Consider the following 19,386-nt stretch of genomic DNA (forward strand, 5'->3'; position numbering starts at 1 on the left):
AAACATGATACTAAGTTCATACTCAGCAAAATTCCCTAAGTAAAAATTAACTCCAGCAAAATCAAAATTCTCCCATAATTTGTCATTCATGAATTATGAGGAACGCAAGCAATATACCAAGAACACCTACATTATAAGGAAATACTAGATCCGTAGGGGGGCTAGCATGAAAATGCCCAAATTCAAAAATCAACATGCTTGCAAAAATCAACATGCACAAACTAATTAACATGTTATGTGGAACATTTCCAACTATCTAATTGAAGGAAAGGGGCAAAAAATCAAAAACCCCCAAATCAATTTCATGCACAAAAATACTTGACAAAAATACTGAAATTGACAGAAAAGCTCAAAATTACTGAAAATTACTTACATTGGGAAGATTAGGAAGTAATTTGGAGTAGAACTCGTGAAGAAAAGTGAAAGAAACGAGCAAAGATCAGTAGAGAGAAGTGAAGAGTTTGAGCGAAAATGGTGGAAATGGGAAAGGAAGGAGACGGTCCGCGAATTTAAAGACCAGTCCCCCTTTCGCATTTTCAACGCCCAGCTCTGGGCGTTAGAAATTCTCGCGCCCAGTCCTGGGCGCTGAAAATGCTTCCCAGACAGCGAATATTCGCTGTCGGGCACGCGTACTCCCCTATCTTGTGTAAAGATATCCGCTATCTTGATATTTCTATCCCAAAAAAGGAAAAAACGGTATTTTGAAAAAAAAAAAAAATAATAATAATAATAAAATAAAATATCGTTAAACAAAAATATACACAATGTGGACCCACTTTTAGGACACATCTAATCAGGAAATATTACGACCCACCAACAGGTTGTAATCACCAAAGGCTCTTCTACATAGGCAAAATAAGAAATTCAAAATGGGCTCGCCCACCCTCAGCGGGCGAGGTCTGCGTCACTAGCCGCGCAGGTCCTCAGTTTTTCGAAGAATAAAAGTCTTCAAATTTAAAATAGGCTCGCCATCTTCAGCCGGCGGGGTCTACGGCGCAAACCACGTAGGTCCTTATTATCAAAAAAAAAAAAAAAATTCAAAACAGATTCGTCCACTTCTATCGGACGGGGGGTCCACCCTCAGCGGACAGGCTCGCCATCTTCAGCCGGCGGGGTCTACGTCACAAACCGCGTAGGTCCTTATTTTCAAAAACATCAAAACAGATTCGTCCACTTCTATCGGACGGGGGGTCCACCCTTAGCGGACAGGCTCGCCCACCTTCAGCGGGCGGGGTCTGCGTCACTAACAGCGCAGGTCCTTAGTCGCTGCAGCGATAACTTTTATCGGTTTTCCCTTTTTCCGAAAATCAAAGGATCGGTTTTCCCTTTTTCCGAAAAACAAAGGATCGGTTTTCCCTTTTTCCGATAATCAAAGGATTGGTTTTCCCATTTTCCAAAAATTAAAGAATTGATTTTTCGTTTTTCCAAAAAAGAACGATGTGTTGGATTTTCCTTCGTTTTACGTCCTATAAAAACAAGGGGGTTTTCTCGTTTAGCTAGCCCTGAAAATGAGAATCTTTAAAAACGTTTTATCTCGTGATTGGGCTTGGCCAGGCCCAATTACACTTTACAGGTTTAATTTCAAAAACATCTGTAGTTACTCCCAATGACAAAGTGAGGGAGTTTCTACGCATCTTTAGATCCTTCCAATGACAAAGTGAGGAAGTTTCTATACTATCAGTTGACAAATCCCAATGACACGTGAGGGATATGTCGACACTTCAAGTGATGACCCTTAAGTCAAATGTTATCACTCGGGGGCTCGTGAGACCCTCGCAAAACAGGTCACATACACCATGGCTTGTGTGACGCACTCCGTCTAATACTTTGACCATCGTCTTACTCCAAGACTCAGTCAAAGTGGGGGCTAACTGTAGACACCTACTTTTGTCCCCATTCCCGCAAGGGAAAGGTTCGATGATGAAAGCATAAAAACTCCACTTGACAACGCATCTCCTATAAAATAAACGAATCTCGATTCCCCATTTCATTTCACCCGAAACCTGCTATTTATGGAAACCTGCTAAAATAGTAACTGCCGTAAAAGGTAGCTTCTAAAAGTGGCAAATCATAAAAGATAGAAACCTGTCAGAATTAGGTGTTGCACTCCAACATAAATCCTAAATGAGATAGAAAACCGCGAGGATCCTATTCCTAATAGGATTCGGAAATAAGAGTTACGTATTAATTAAAATCCTAACGAGCCTAGAGTTCGTAACGGGCCCAGACGCATTCCGTCACAAAATTGATACGCGCTAAAAGACTCGAATTAATCTCAAACTCTACGGATTTTAGGAATCCGAATCTGACTAAACAAAACTGCCCATACCCTATTTTCAACGCCTGGCTCTGGGCGCCGAAATCTTCGGCGCCCAGGCCTGGGCGCTGAAAGTACCTGGGTACGTCTCTTTTCCTAATTCTTTGTGGATTAGAACTCTGCAATTCTATCTTTCCACAAACTCTTCCCTATAAATAGACCCTAGTTTCGACGTGAAAGAACACAACAACACATAATATATTCTGAGTATTGACTCTAAACCCCTTAGCTTAAGCCTCTCGCTGCGAAACTGTTCACGCGTTCTGTCGCAATCGATCCATAAATCGAACAGAACGTATCCTGTCCCATAATCGAGATTCGTTAAATAAAAAGGAGAAATAGCAAAGTCAAAGTGGTTATTTCTGAGAACCGTGACGCACCTCTCAAGGGTGCGTCGTAATGTGTCCCTTTTCGATGATTTAACTGCTTTCCTCACCCTTTTTATGAACTGTTAAACTAACCTAATCTGATTGTTCTATCACGCCTAACAAATATAATATTTTTGAAATCGGATTATCATGCTAGGTCCCTTAATGTTATTTAAATCAGATAATCACGATCGAATTAGTATTATATGTTGCGTATTGCTAAAATCAACTCAGGTTAGTTTAATAGTTAACGCATGTCCCTTCAATTATTTATGCTGAGCTAGTAAGGATATCCTGCCTCTGGAGTTATCGACGAGCGAATTACTCCTCTCGGTAGTTATAGTCCCCCGAACCCTCAATCTCTACCTTGCGGGTGTATATTGAGAGATCCCCACACCAGGGATCACAAGGGAACCTACGGCCGTCGTGGTCAAACATAATTGCACTCCCTTTATGTCACGATAACCGGGTTTTGTCAGTTTTTCTCATTATCGTTAAAAACTGAATGGCGACTCCTATATTACTAGTCAATTGGGTGTATACTCACAGGAAATCCAATTACACTTGATTGAATAAAAAGAATCGTCACACCCACGAGGGACAAGGTCACGCATTAGCCTCGCGCTTTTTCGACCCCCCTCACAGTCTTGAACACTTATTTCAATATTAATTAATATTTTAGATTGCTATCTCTTTTTTACAATTCCCTCGAAGGTCTCCTGAGCAATCAACAACCTTCATAAACATAGACCAGATTTACAAGCCACCATGACATTAATTACGGTCTCCTTTGTGGTTACTCCATCCATCATGTGAATCTGATCTTATGTTTATGAAGGCTTGATGTTCATTCACAACAATCTCCGTCTACTTTTTAGGAGGAGTGAAAATTATTACAAGGGAATTAAAAAAACGAGGGATGTGAGAGGAGATGATTTTCGTGTCATTTTATGTTGTATAGTTCTATTTTCTTATTTGAATGTCGTTGATAAATTTAATTACTTTTTGCATATTATTTTATTAATTATTTTAATTTTCTTTGATATATTATATTATTTTAATATTATTTTTTTCCGTGTCCCCGTGTCCGTCATTTTTAAGATGACGTATCCCCGTACCCGTATTGTGTCCGTGTCCGTGTCCGTATCCGTTTTGGTGCAACCTAGTTAGTACCTACATATATTTTAGGCACCCATACATACTACTGTAAAAAAAGTAAAAAAGACATATACACGTGTTATTTCTCATAACCATTTTTCAAAATTAAATGCTCAAATTTCATTTAAGATCTTGGGTGGTTCCTCTACTAGTATTTCCGCCGCATGAAATTTTAGGGGGGAGGGGGAAATTACAAAATTTAGTTCATGGTTAACAATCTTGTTAGGTTTGTTCTAAGTTGCGGTGAGGAATCTATCTATAGCTATACTAAAACAGAAGCCCCTAAAATCAAGCCTGACACTTGTCGCGCTCACATTAAAAATTTTGCCGCCTTTTTTTTCCCCTAAATTAATGAACTAATTATAATTAATTAATTAATATTAAAAAATGCTAAATCAGATTTGCTGGCAAATAAAAAAGGGAGAAAAAATATTCTTACTATATGTTAAGGATTTGTACATAATTTTGAAAATATTCTTATATTAATAAAATATAGAAATATATACGTACACAAACTTATTATGGCAGATTACGAGAATATTAAGTTACATACGGCAGATTACAAATTTTGAGAATATATCAATATTGAGAAAATATTACATTCAATTGCACGTTTAATATTTACAATGTAAAATTAGGAATATACTGTAGTTATAGATTAATTCTTTCACTATATTTATTTACCCTAATTAGGCAATACAACCACATATACTGACGTTGCTTTCACCAAAAAAAAACATATACTGATGTTGTCATATTCTTTCTTCACTATATTAATTAGGCAATACAACCGCATAATACCGCATATAAAGTCTTTGACCTAAAATACAAATTTAGAGAATAAAATATATATACTAACATATAATACAAACTTCAATAATTATACCAATTTCAAGCTAAATATCTTTATAAATGGAAAAAAGCATATTAAGGAGAAAGGATACGTGCTATTAAGTAAAGACGAGTGCACGTATCACGGATTTTAGGGTTATACTGATTGACATTCTCCGTATATATCAATAGTCCATCAGTATATAAGTCATCTAAGACACACTATATAACCATACATTCAAAAGTATAAAAACATAGTTAATAGATTATAGATGTCTCATTCAATGAATATGATTAGTGATATAACACCGCTTAAGGAGAATTGGAAAATAAAGGTCAAAATTATACGTATTTGGGAAAAACCAGATTACTACAACAAAACTGAAATTAAGGCCATTGAAATGGTCTTGGTTGATGAAAAGGTATTTTTCTGTTATTTTTTATGGAAACGTATCTTGGTTGTAGGTTTTGAGGTTGTTTATTATCATTCTCATAAAAATTTTTTTTTTTTTTTGTCACAGGGTCTAAAATTCAAGCCATCATAAAAAAATCTCTTACTGATAAATTTAAGAATCTTATGAAAGAAGGATCTTCGCGCATTATTGCTAATTTTGGAGTTGAATCAAATTTGGGCAAACATAGACCAACTATCCATACCTACAGAATTAATTTCTTTTACAAGACTATAGTCAAAGAATGTGGAGATGATGCACTCTCCTTACATGGTTTGGAACTTGTCTCTTTTGACAAAATACTTCAAAATGAAATTGATGACACCATTTTAGTTGGTATGATTTTTTTACTTGTGTTTTTCGCATATATATTTTTTGAAAGGATATAATTTTTTTCGCACATATAGTTCCATTTAGTTTGATTATTTAATCTTCATATTTATATGTTTACAGATGTAATTGGAGAAGTTACCGGAATCGGTGATATGGTAGATAAATCAACCACCAACATCCCAATCTGGTTTTTGCCACTTGAAATTGAAGATATGAAGTAAACAATTTAATTACCGTAATTTCCAAATTGATATTTTTATATTTTATTTATATTTATATATGACAATCTCTTTAATATTTTCTTCGAAAGCAATAAGACATTAAAATGCGCATTATGGGGAAAGTATGCTCAACAAATGGTTGCCTATAAACAAGATGAAAGTCATGATGGACGCGTTGTTGTTGTTATTCAATTTGCTCAAATCAAGGTTTTCAAAGGTAATAAATGTTGTAAAGGAGTGATACTGCATCTTACAATTATGTCATTTTATATTACAATAATGTATTTGATGTAGGTGAAGTTTCAATTTTAAATTCACTTTTTGCAACTAAAATACTGGTCAATGAAGACATACCCGAAATGAATGAGTTCAAGAAAAGGTATTTTTCAGGATATACTCATATTTTACCATATATTGAATTGTTACTTTAATGTGATTTTTTTCTCTTTTTAGTATTGCTGATGGAGATTGTCATTCATCAAGACTAACTCACTTGTCAAGTCAAAGTTCGCATTCCATATCTGATGAGTTTTTAGTATTGTCCGAACGTATACAATTGGATGAGATATGCAAACAAAATAAGGTAAAAAAATATGAATTAACAAATATAGACCAACTATATATACGTTATATATTTCTATACAATATCACAATTAAGAATAATGTTATTGCATGAAAAGTTACTCTTTTTATAAATTTTGCAGGAATGTTCTTGTGTGGTACTTGCGTCCATTATTTCTATAGAAACTGAAACCAAATGGTATTATAATTCATGCAAACTTTGTAACAAGAAAGTTGATTATGAAGGCGGTGAAAAGTTTTGGTGCTCAAAGTATGATTCACATGTTAAATCTGCACCACCAAGGTTACTTTTCTATAACAATAATAATTGTGTAATTATTTTTTGTATGAGTTATAAATTATTTTATTATTTAATAAATAACTAATCATTTTTTTATAGGTATAAGGTCACCGTAACAGTGGAAGACGACAACGGATATGGAACCTTTATCATTTTTGATCGAGAGATTTTTCAAATACTTCAAATATCAGCAGTGGATTTAAAAAATAAGTCGCACAAGGTAATTTATTTACTTATTTTAAATAAGATATATTTTGGGTAAGATATTATTTTATTATATTATCATATTTATATTACCGATTTTACTAATATACACTTACATTGTATATTTTGTTTTTTAGGATGATAAAAGTGATTCATTTCCCGAAGAACTCAATATGCTCTTAATAAAAGATTTTTGTTTTAAATTCAAATTTCTAAGTACAATCTTGAACAAGACTGGGATAAATACACTGTGCTTAAAATTAGTGATGATGAGCAATTGATCAAACAATTTATGGAGGTCAATCCTATTATAGAGGTAATTACTATAACTAACAAAAATTTAAAATATTGTTATTAATTTTATTTTAATATACTTATATTTTGTCAGGAACATGATGTGGAGGTTGTATCTTCAAATGAATCAATTAAAACTCCACCGGAGAAAGAAATTGTAAGTTAAATAAATTATGTAGTTCTTTTTACTATACAGTGTGAGAAATATATGAAATAAATTATAACCTTTTATGCATAAAATGTTGTAGGTGAAGGAATTATGTCCTTAGACATTTCCGGCAATTACTAAATATAAATAGTAATTAATTATGAAGATAATAAGTTAATTATTTTAGTAATCATATTTGCTTGCTAGAGAATAAATGTGATTAGCAGGACAATATTGATTGGACCTACAACTAAAATATATTAATCCTATAAGGTCACACATATAAGCATTAATTGGAATGGGCCCAAAAGGCCCGATGGCAACCGGTCTGTTAAGGGAAGAATGTCGGGCTTTGGTTTTGTGTTAACCTAAAACTCTCACATTATAATAGTTATAATGTCGGGGATTTAGAAATCACGTTCATTCAATATCTGACAAAAGGAAAACACAAAAACCCTAATTCTAATTCTCTAAACGCCGTACATCCCAAACAAAGCAAGAGACAAATTGTGATCGTTCTCTTCCGTACTAGCATACGTGGGATTCAATTCGTGCTTGTGGACTGAGTAGAGGAGCAACAAGTGGGGCTCTAAGATCTTCGAAGCTTGCATACGAACGGTAGAACACGCTTCAAAGGTGATTATTCTTTCGACTTAATCTGATCTCTATACTATTGTTATGCATGAGATCCTGTGATAGATGTTAGGAAATTGTTTCCTGAAATTCCGCTTTATGCATCTATATGTTCCTACAGTGGTATCAGTTTTAGCCTCTTGCATAATATTTTATGATCATGATTGTATGCAACATTATTATTTTGATTCAATTAAGGGAAGATTTATTTATGGCTTGAATTTGCACAATTAATATATGATATTAATTGATTGGAATCATTAAATCGTGATTTAATTAATTTTTGCTTAAAATAAATTTATAAAATTCCGAAATTTTTATCACAAGGTCGAAATTAACAGTTAATATCACATAAAAATTTTCGGATTTTTTAAAATTAAATTCGTCAGATTTAAAATTATTTAATGGTTAATAAGATTAATCATGGAAATAATTTGTTAACAATTAAAGATTTGATTTTTAATTTGTTGAATAAATCTACTGATTATCCCCTAATTTTTATACAATAGCCGAAATTTTTTGGTAATTTTTTAACTAATTTTCGGAATTTTTGTATATTAATTATTGAATTTGGTTAATTTTTATGTTTAATTCGATTAATCATAAAATTTAAGGATAACAATTAAAATTTTTGATTTTATTTGTTAAGAAAATTCAATAGATCTGCCTGGTAATTTAATTCGAATTTTTCGGACTATAATTGTTATTTTCTTGAATTATTTGAATAAATTGAGATAATTATGCCTTAAATTTTGAATTCTTGTTAGATTTAATTTTAATAAAGAGTTTAAATTGAAATCTAACTTCTAACAACCCTAAAATTCAGTTTAAGGATTGTTAATTTATTCAAATTTTTTGCCATAATTTTCGGATTATCACACCTAATTAAATTTCTTAATCTTTAAACAAAAGTTGGATAAAGATTAGTTTAAATTGATTAATTGTTACACAATTTAATGAAATTGCCCACCATGGCTGGGTGGCCACCACCCGCGGCGGTGGAGCCACGGTGGAGGGTGAATTAGGGCTGTGTTACGGCAGAAGAAGGGGCGGCGGCAGGCGGCAGTAAGGGCGGTAGTAAGGGCGGCGTGTGACGCTGTTTTGCGCCTGGCTCGCTGGTTGCACTGGCTCGCTGGTCGGCCCGGATGCCGGCTTCTTCTGGTGGTCGGGTCGGCCGGCGTGGCTGGGGATTTCTACCGCAAAAGGCCGGAATGAGGTGTTAGCTTGTCGATGGTTTTCGTGACTGATGGCCGGCGTCGAGTTCCTTGAGGCAGGGGACAGGAGGTGCCGCCTAGCCTGCTGGGCTCGTGCCTCCTCACAATAAAAAAAAATAAATAAATAAATAAATAAAGAGAAAAGAAGAAAGGGGATTTTTCATACAATTAATTTCCAAAAAGTTTGAGTAATTTGATTTTTTTTTTTTTAAATTGGAAAATCAGATCTTCGTTTTGAGCATAATTCGTAATTTTCAATGAATGCAAATTCTAGATTAATGAGATTATTCTAGCCATATTTAAATAGTAATTGAATTAAAATAATGTTAAACTTAAATTGTTTAAGTTTTTAGTATTATTTTGGAAATGTTATTTGCTTATTAATAGTTAATAAGTAAATAATTTTTGTCTAATATATTTTAATATTATATGCGTGTATGGAATATTATGATATTTTGTTACAGGAAAGTGACTAGTATGGCCCAAAATAGGATAGAAAATACGATCTGCATATCGTTTTGTATTCTTGTAAATTTTGAAATACGATCTGCGCATCGTTCTGTATTGTTGTAATTTAATTTAAAAGTTTAAATTAGATTATAAAGTTCGTATTATGAGTTCGATGAAGTAAGAAGGTTCAATCAAAAATTCAAGGATGGAGATCCAAGAAAGATGAACAGGAACCCAAGAAGATTTGAGCTTATTTTTAGGGGCCATACTAGAATCACATTTATTTTTATGCATTTTATATTGCCTTAAAATGCTTATTGAGTTTATGTATGTGGTTATTTAAAGCAATGTGTTCACTTTTAATTAACCAACATAGTAAACTTAGATCCCAAAATAATATTGAGTTTAAGTGTTTTTCCATACAACACCTATAAAGCCTTAGATCATGAGTAATAGGTTCTGCCAAAGCAGGGTGTTGCTTATAATTCCGGGGATAGTAGGGTAGGTTTTTTGAAACTTACATGTTAATGTTTGGTTTAACTCAACAAAACTATCAAAAGACAAAGTTTTGGGTTTTGAAGCTAAGAGATAGGAAAATACAAAGAGTTGTTAACCTGTCTATCAAGAGTTATAATCAGTTATAATTAGTAAAATGTTTACTTACCTCGAATACTATAAATTAAAGTAGCAGGGCCAAAGTCCGTTTGATTGTAGTGGGAGGGGATCTTGGTTAATTCTTTATTCAAAGGGGACTTCTAATTTTAAATAAAGGGTAGTAGTGAATTGAATTTGTTTAATTGCTACTTTTGATAAACATTATATTGAATCTTGCTTTACTTTTTATTGTAGTTATCATGTCGGGTGCAAACAACTCTACTTTTAACTTGCGCCCTCTAATTGAAAAAGACAAACTGAATGCTACCAACTTCCTACAATGGCAAATGGCTGTGAGAATTGTTCTCAGAGCGGAAGGAAAAGAAAGTGTTCTTGACAATCCTCTCCCTGAACCCTTGCCAGAAAATGCTACTACAGCTCAAAAGCGAGCTAGACAAACTCTAGAGGATAACTCCTTGCAAGTAACATGCTTGATGCTTGCTTGCATGGAACCAGAGTATCAAAAACGTTTTGATGGTCTGGATGCCTACAGCATAATCCAGCAACTGAAAACTTTGTTTCAGAAAAATGCTAGATTGGAGAGATTTGAAGCAAACTGCAAACTTCTGGATTCCAAGTTGGAAGAGGGGAAGCCCGTTGGTCCGCATGTGTTCGATTTGATTGGACATTTTCAGACCGTGGAGAAATTTGGTTTCCCTTATCCTAAGGACCTGGAAACTGACATAGTCATCAGATCCTTGCCTGGAGATTTTCATAACTTTAAGTTGAACTTCTACATGCAAGGAGGGGAGGCTACCCTGCAAGAGTTGCATGGTTCACTAATTCAGGCTGAGAGAAACTTACCAAGTAAACCTAAACATAAGGATGTTCTAATGGTTAGTAAAGGTAAGTAGTTCAAGAAGAAAGGGGCTCCCATGAAGAAGACCAAGGGCAAGGTAGTTGCCAATGAGAACTCTTCAACCAAGCCAAAGGCCACTCCCAAGGCTAAGGTAGCTGCTCAACATGAGTGCTACCACTGCCACAAGATTGGTCATTGGAAGAGGAACTGCCCCAAATATCTGGAGGATAAGAAGACTGGTGCTTTAACTTCAGGTATCTATGTCATAGAAGTTAATTTAGCTACAACTGCTTCTTGGGTATTTGATACCGCTTGTGGATCTCACATTATTGGTAATGTGCAGGGACTAAAAAGAAATAGGAGCTTGAGCAAAGGCGAAGTGGATCTCCGAGTAGGCAATGGAGCAAGAGTTGCTGCTTTAGCTGTAGGAGATTATAGTTTACGCTTGCCTTCTGGTTTAATATTAGAACTTTATAATTGTTATTACGTTCCAGTTATTACCAAGAACATAATTTCTATTCCGATTTTGGATTCGGAAGGTTTTTCATTTCAAATTATGAATAATTGTTGTTCAGCATATTTGAATGGTATGTTCTATGTCTCTGCTAAATTATCAAATGGTTTGTATGTACTAGACTTACAAAACCATATCTATCACATAGAAAACAAGAAACACAAACCAAATGATTTGAACCCTACTTACCTATGGCATTGTCGATTAGGCCACATAAGCTCAAAGCGCATAGAGAAACTTCATAAGGATGGAATTCTCAAATCATTTGATTTTGAATCATTTGAAGTATGTGAGTTTTGCTTAATGGGGAAAATGACAAAATCTCCTTTCACAGGCTCAAGTGAAAGGGCCAATGATCTTTTAGCCCTCATACATACTGATGTGTGCGGACCTATGAGTACTTTGGCTAGGGGAGGGTACGGGTATTTCATTACTTTTACTGATGATGTGAGCAGATTTGGATATGTTTACCTCATGCGACATAAGTTGGAATCCTTTGAAAAGTTCAAGGAATTCCAAAATGAAGTACAAAACCAACTTGGAAAGAAAATTAAAGCATTGCGATCCGATCGTGGTGGTGAATATTTATCTCAAGAGTTTGGTGATCATTTGAAAGATTGTGGAATACTTTCGCAATTGACTCCACCAGGGACACCACAATTGAATGGGGTTTCCGAAAGAAGGAACCGAACTCTATTAGATATGGTTCGGTCCATGATGAGTCTTGCTAACCTTCCTGCCTCATTTTGGGGATTTGCGCTTGAAACAGCGGCATTCACACTCAACAGAGCTCCGTCCAAAGCAGTAGAAAAGACGCCATATGAGATGTGGACTGGAAAAGTTCCAAAATTGTCTTTTCTAAGGACATGGGGTTGTGAAGTTTATGTAAAACGTTTACTTTCTGATAAGCTTTCACCCAAGTCCGATAAGTGTCTTTTTGTGGGTTACCCAAAACAGACTAAGGGATACTACTTCTACAACCAAAGCGAAAACAAAGTGTTTGTTGCTCGCGATGGTGTCTTTCTGGAAAAGGAGTTTATTTCCAGAAAAACAAGTGGGAGTGATGTATATCTCGAAGAAATTCGAGATGAGCAACAAATGGATGAGGTTCACACCTCGTCAGAGACGACCCAGCATGAAAATGCTCAGGAGGCGGTGCATTCCATTCATGCGCCTTATACCGTCCCACTTGGAGATAATCCATGCGAAGTCCCTCAACCTAATGAGGTGGAAACTTCTCCTGTTGTTCCCCAACGTAGGTCTAGTAGGACTGTCATTCCGTCAAAGAGATATATTGATTTCCTTTTGACTGAAAGTTCTGAAATAGAGATTTTAGAACATGAGGAACCTACTAGCTACACAAATGCTTTGACGAGTCAAGACTCCGAGAAATGGCTTGAAGCCATGAGATCTGAAATGGATTCGATGTTTGAAAATCAAGTATGGGACTTGGTTGCTTTGCCTGATGGGGTTAAACCCATAGGTTGCAAATGGATTTTCAAACTGAAAAAGGACAAAGATGGAAACATTGATGTCTTTAAGGCAAGACTAGTGGCAAAAGGTTTTAGACAAATTCATGGTATTGACTATGATGAAACCTTCTCACCAGTAGCCATGCTGAAATCCATTAGGATAATTCTTGCGATTGCTGCCTTTCATGACTATGAGATCTGGCAGATGGACGTCAAAACCTTTCTTGAATGGGTTCTTGAAAGAGGATGTGTACATGACACAACCACAAGGTTTTGAAGATCCAAACAGTCCAAGAAAAGTTTGCAAGCTTAAGAAGTCCATTTATGGGCTTAAGCAAGCATCCCGGAGTTGGAACCTCAGATTTGATGAGGCAGTCAAATCTTTTGGCTTCCTCAGAAATGAAGAGGAATCTTGTATATACAAGAAGTTGAGTGGGAGTAGTATTTCTTTCCTAGTCTTGTATGTGGATGACATACTTCTCATAGGAAACGACAAGACCATGCTTGAGTCAGTCAAGGAATGGCTTAAAAGTTGTTTTTCCATGAAAGACCTAGGAGAAGCTGAATACATCTTGGGAATAAGGATCCATAGAGATAGATCCAAAAGGCTGATTGGACTTAGCCAAGAGACTTATATTGATAAGGTTCTTGCAAGGTTCAAGCTGGAAAACTCCAAAAGAGGTTTCATTCCCATGCAACATGGCATTTCACTTGGCAAGGCTCAGTGTCCTTCGACACCTGATGAGGTCAAGCGCATGAGTAATGTTCCTTATGCCTCTCCAGTAGGGTCCATTATGTATGCCATGGTATGCACTCGACCGGATGTTGCATATGCTTTGAGTATGTGCAGCAGATACCAGTCAAACCTAGGAGAGGCGCACTGGATGGCAGCAAAGAATATCCTTAAGTACTTAAGAAGGACTAAGGATGATTTCTTGGTCTATGGTGGAGATAATGAGTTGGTTGCCACTGGATACACCGATGCAAGCTTCCAAAGTGACAAAGATGATTTCCGATCACAATCTGGTTTCATATTTTGTCTCAATGGAGGGGCTGTGAGCTGGAAGAGTTCTAAGCAGAGTACCATCGCAGATTCTACAACAGAGGCTGAGTATATTGCAGCAAGTGATGCAGCAAAAGAAGCTGTTTGGATCAAAAAGTTCATTAGTGAACTTGGTGTAGTTCCTAGCATTGAAAATGGCATTGAGTTGTATTGTGACAACAATGGTGCCATTTCCCAGTCCAAGGAACCCAGATCGCACCAAAAATCCAAACATGTGCTCAGGAGATTCCATCTTATTCGAGAGATCGTTGAAAGAGGGGATGTGAAAGTAAGCAAGGTTCATACTGAGGATAACGTGGCTGATCCTCTGACTAAACCGCTTGCTCAACCTAAGCATGAGAGTCATACTAGGTCTATGGGGCTTAGGCATATGGGAGAATGGCTTTAGTTTGTTTACTTTATGTTTACAATTGTAAAGACATTTATTATGCTTTGAATGTTTATCAATAAAAGTTCATTCTTATTTAATTGTTTGGTTTAGTATTAAATAAAATGTCCAAATAACTTGTGTTTTCAAATAGGATTATCGAAAACGTTTTGATAATGGAACCCTATAAAGTGAACTGAAATCACAACTTATTAAGTCCCTAGTCTAAATCACTAAATTGGACATAAGTGATTTATGTGAAGACTAGCATGTAATTAATTGATAGTGCAGTTCCATGGGCTATGGAGACATAGGGATGTCTAATTGATTATATGGATGTATACTTGATGCATTGTGACTTGACCTAACTAGATTCTAAAAGTAGAATCAAACTTCTATATTTAGTGGATTCCTTAGACATGAGTATGTCTTAATAACCACGAGACAATTAGTTTAACTTTGACGCTGTTAAATGCCGCGCCGTAAAAGGAGGTTATAAAGGCAGTGATCAGGTGGGCTAAGAATTGAGTGGGAGTTATGGTCATACAAGAGTGAATAAGTCCTCCTATTTGATAGGAATGGTGTCTGGGCCTCTTGATGAGCGAGAACTGAAAATTGCATGGCCATGCGGAATGGGATTAAAAGTTAATCTTTATTTGAACAGTTCGAACTCGGCGATCAAGAAACTAGAATTTGAGAATAACAGTGTGTTATCAAATTTTGGCATTAAGAGACTTAAGGAATTTAGCATTGCGTTCTTGTCTTCGGACAAGTGGGAGATTGAAGGAATTATGTCCTTAGACATTTCCGGCAATTACTAAATATAAATAGGAATTAATTATGAAGATAATAAGTTAATTATTTTAGTAATCATATTTGCTTGCTAGAGAATAAATGTGATTAGCAGGACAATATTGATTGGACCTACAACTAAAATATATTAATCCTATAAGGTCACACATATAAGCATTAATTGGAATGGGCCCAAAAGGCCCGATGGCAACCGGTCTGTTAAGGGAAGAATGTTGGGCTTTGGTTTTGTGTTAACCTAAAACTCTCACATTATAATAGTTATAATGTCAGGGATTTAGAAATCACGTTCATTCAATATCTGACAAAAGGAAAACACAAAAACCCTAATTCTAATTCTCTAAACGCCGTACATCCCAAACAAAGCAAGAGACAGATTGTGATCGTTCTCTTCCGTACTAGGATACGTGGGATTCAATTCGTGCTTGTGGACTGAGTAGAGGAGCAACAAGTGGGGCTCTAAGATCTTCGAAGCTTGCATACGAACGGGAGAACACGCTTCAAAGGTGATTATTCTTTCGACTTAATCTGATCTATACTATTGTTATGCATGAGATCCTGTGATAGATGTTAGGAAATTGTTTCCTGAAATTCCGCTTTATGCATCTATATGTTCCTACAGTAGGAACTCTCATCAAGTACAGTTATAGATGAAGCCTCGGAAGCAAACTTTATTACTCCATCCAAAAGACCTATTGAGGAGGCTATAACTTGTGGGACCGAAGAAGGAACAAGTTCGGCGCAACACTCCACCAACAAAAGGAAGGTTGTGATAAAAATTGAAAAGGAAAACAAAGGCAACACAGAGTAGAAGATGATTATGTAGTATTAATGGGGTTAAACTAAACAAAGTTTACTTTGTTTAACGTTTTGATAATATTGGTATTTTTTATTTGTCAGATTTTAAGAGTTTTATTTATTTATTGCCTTTTTGAGGGGATTTGATTTTGAGATATAAATTTTATATTAATTATTCACTTGCTATGGTACAAGATTTGAGAGAGTTAATTTATTTATTTTTAACTTGGATCTCAAGATTAAGTATAATCGTAATTTTGGTAGCAAAACTCACAACCTGTCATTAGTAATAGCATACATATATTGGTATCCGATTTGTATTAACAATCAAAAGAGGCTTTTTGGATGTATGACAGTTTCTCAAGCCAAAGAGAGCCACCAATCCGATGGAAGGGTGGAAGTTAGCATATATAGCGAATGAGATGTTTTGCATCAAAATTGCATAAAAGAAGTCAAGGACCCAGTTGACAATAATTATGGGGTTTAACTACTGTCTTTTACAAAAACAGTATAACCTTAAATTCACCGCCTATCTAAGGCCCACACAGCCCACCTGATCCGTTATATGCTTATTGGGGCTGTGCCAGATACTTAGATTGGGACAGTATGCGTTTGAACTCCAGTTATTATACAATTTTTATGTTCACATAAAAATTGTATAAGATTTGGGTCGAATCTTAATGTCATGAATCTCATGATCAATTGTGTATGTTCATTTTTCCACGCTGACACTTTCCTTTATTTTTTGTCAATCTTTCAAAGTCCTGTTTTAATTTCCATAGATAACACAAAAATTCTTTTGCCAACACAGCAGCATAATAAAAAAACTTATGGTAGATGAGGCAGAACAACAGGTGGCAGAGGAGGTCAAGGAGGACATGATTGTGCGTCTGCAAGCACTGTACCAGTGCGTGCCAACGCAGTTACTGGGGGGCAGCAACGGTTCCGTCCAAGAAACATAAGGCTAAAGATCAGATAACTGTGGATTTTCTAGCCATACTATGACGATGAAGAGGATAATAGAACCTCCAACAGTCAATTTCAGTTGAATGTTCTGAAACCACATCTTCCGCCGCAATTGTCTGCCCTGCCTCTGAAAACTATCAGCCTGTTTGTAGACAAGCACAAAGTAACAACTTGTGTCCCAGAAGAATTTCACATAAACCAAATTCAGATCGTAACAATTGAAAGCATACTTGAAACTGAAGATTTTCGGTCTTATCCTACAGTCCAGAACCTACATACATGATCAAAAAGATAAAAATGATTATAAGACAGATTACCATAGTGAGCAAATAATGTTATATACAGCAAATTACCATAGTGAGCCAATAATGTTATATACGGAAGATATTATATAAGGAAGATATACGGCAGATGTTAATTACCATATACGGCAGATTACATTATTACCATATACGACAGATATTATATACGGCAGATGTTATATACCATATTGTAACCTGCCTACAGTCCATAACTTTTTACCATATTATGTTATCTTCTCCCTATTACAAGTAGTGAGCAAATAATGTTATATAAGGCAGATTACCATAGTGAGCAAATAATGTTATATACGGAAAATTACCATATTGAGCATTTTAGGTTATATACGACAGATTACAAATAAATACTGCTTATAAATATCCTTATATACGCAAATTAGCATACATAGGACTATTGATACATGAAATTTGAGAATGCCATAGTTTATTTTTATGGTATGTTTATATTTTGTTATGATTTGGGTAAGGAAATATTTCAAATCTGTATTCATAGCAGCTGGCAGCATGTTTGAAATATGGTAAAATTATTTCAGAAACAGAAAAAAGCAGGACATAAATTGCATCAATTACAAAATTATATTCATCAAGACGCATTGCTCTTATCATAAATTCTGATTGTCCACCATCCATCAACCACTGAAAAACCATATTTATCAATGGATCCAAATTTTACGGCATTAGCAAGGCTCAAGAGAAAAGCTATTATCACAGATAAACATCGAAGAACAGAAACTGAAAATCAAGGTGATTTGTCCTTTCCATGATGTACTTTAATGAAATTACTCTTTGATTATTCCCAATTCCTATGTAACTAAATATGAAGAATAAAAACATCAGGTATTATAGAGAAAAGACAAGGACCTCATTCTAATACAGAACATGTAAGAAGTGTTGATCAAAGGATCCCCATGATAGACATTTCAAATGGTAATGTCACTCCTAATCTGGTCAATAATGGTCTTTTTTTGCATTCATATTATATGATTTGTTTGCAAAATAATATGCTGAAAGTAAAACTGGTTGTGACTAATTGCAAAAAGCAGTACGCCACGGCTCTGTGTTGTACGCTATTTTTAAGTTCAGTTAAGAGTGGAGTGTTTAGGGGTATTACATTATTTTTAAGTTAAAACCTAAATCTAGAATACCTGATGAAAGGAAGAATAATAGATTGAAGCTGAGAAGAAAGATCCCCAGATCAATAGAGATTGGCAGTCAGCTCATAGTCAAAGCAGGACGAGAGAGAAAGAGGGAGACATAGATACCGGGGTTCGTTGAAGATATTAATTACTTAATTACAGCTTCAATAGAAAACACAATAAACTGTGCAATTAAAAATTTGTAATCATACATTCATACCTGCATCATCTCAGGAAAGACCAACTGGCAAAGAACTATAGAGTTTTGCATCATTTCTTGAAGTTGAGGGTTTGAATCAGTCATAGCATGAAGCCTTGGACTCATATTAAGAATCTATAATCAACATATGATAATTACTTGACAAATGAAAAAAAGCAGTTTATTCCAATAATGTCAATCAAGATTAAGGTAAATTGGCGAAACTTCGATGACTACATACAACTACAGAGCCGGTCAAAGGTCACAACTCACAAAATGCAATTCGTCGTCTTCTCCAGAATTTATACAATAAGATTCAGCAAAATATCCACAATCTTATTAAATAGAAGGATAAATTTAGTGAACACAAAGACACTGAAGGATATGAGGCTCAGAAATAGTTTAGGATCACGTGAAATTCCCCACTATAAGTCAGAAAGGATACAAATTGTCACCTTAGAGACATCAAGAATCTGTATTTATCAAAAAGAGCTAAAACTTGAACAGCATTGAGTGTATATAGTATATAATTTAGAACAATAATAAATTAGTCCAAGGCTTGCATGATATCAAATTCTTACGCATATCTTAAGGGGAATTAATTTGAAGCAAATGCACTTGAAAATTAATTGAAGCAAATGCACTTGAAAATTAATTGAAGCAAATGCACTTGAAAATTAATTTGTGTACTTGACATTTCCCTACTGTTAAATGTATTTTTTTTTGAAGCAAACTTTTCTCACAACCAAGTTCAAAGAAAAGGTGCATCTATTTTGCCTCATTGTGTGCAATTTAAAAAACGG

General features: G+C 35.1%; 1 protein-coding gene across 1 annotated transcript; it reads left to right on the forward strand.

Annotated features, from left to right (window-relative positions):
* The first annotated feature begins 4,946 nt into the window (after positions 1-4,946).
* Positions 4,947-7,309, forward strand: LOC110779942 (replication protein A 70 kDa DNA-binding subunit B-like). The gene is made up of 11 exons (XM_056831850.1): positions 4,947-5,106; positions 5,196-5,462; positions 5,580-5,676; positions 5,770-5,897; positions 5,975-6,059; positions 6,134-6,263; positions 6,385-6,545; positions 6,642-6,762; positions 6,964-7,062; positions 7,135-7,197; positions 7,289-7,309. The coding sequence occupies exons 1-11, from the start codon at positions 4,947-4,949 to the stop codon at positions 7,307-7,309; spliced, it is 1,332 nt and encodes a 443-aa protein (XP_056687828.1).
* The last annotated feature ends 12,077 nt before the right edge of the window (positions 7,310-19,386 follow it).

The sequence above is a fragment of the Spinacia oleracea genome, chromosome 6 (assembly GCF_020520425.1).
Source record: "Spinacia oleracea cultivar Varoflay chromosome 6, BTI_SOV_V1, whole genome shotgun sequence".
Lineage (NCBI taxonomy): Eukaryota > Viridiplantae > Streptophyta > Magnoliopsida > Caryophyllales > Amaranthaceae > Spinacia > Spinacia oleracea.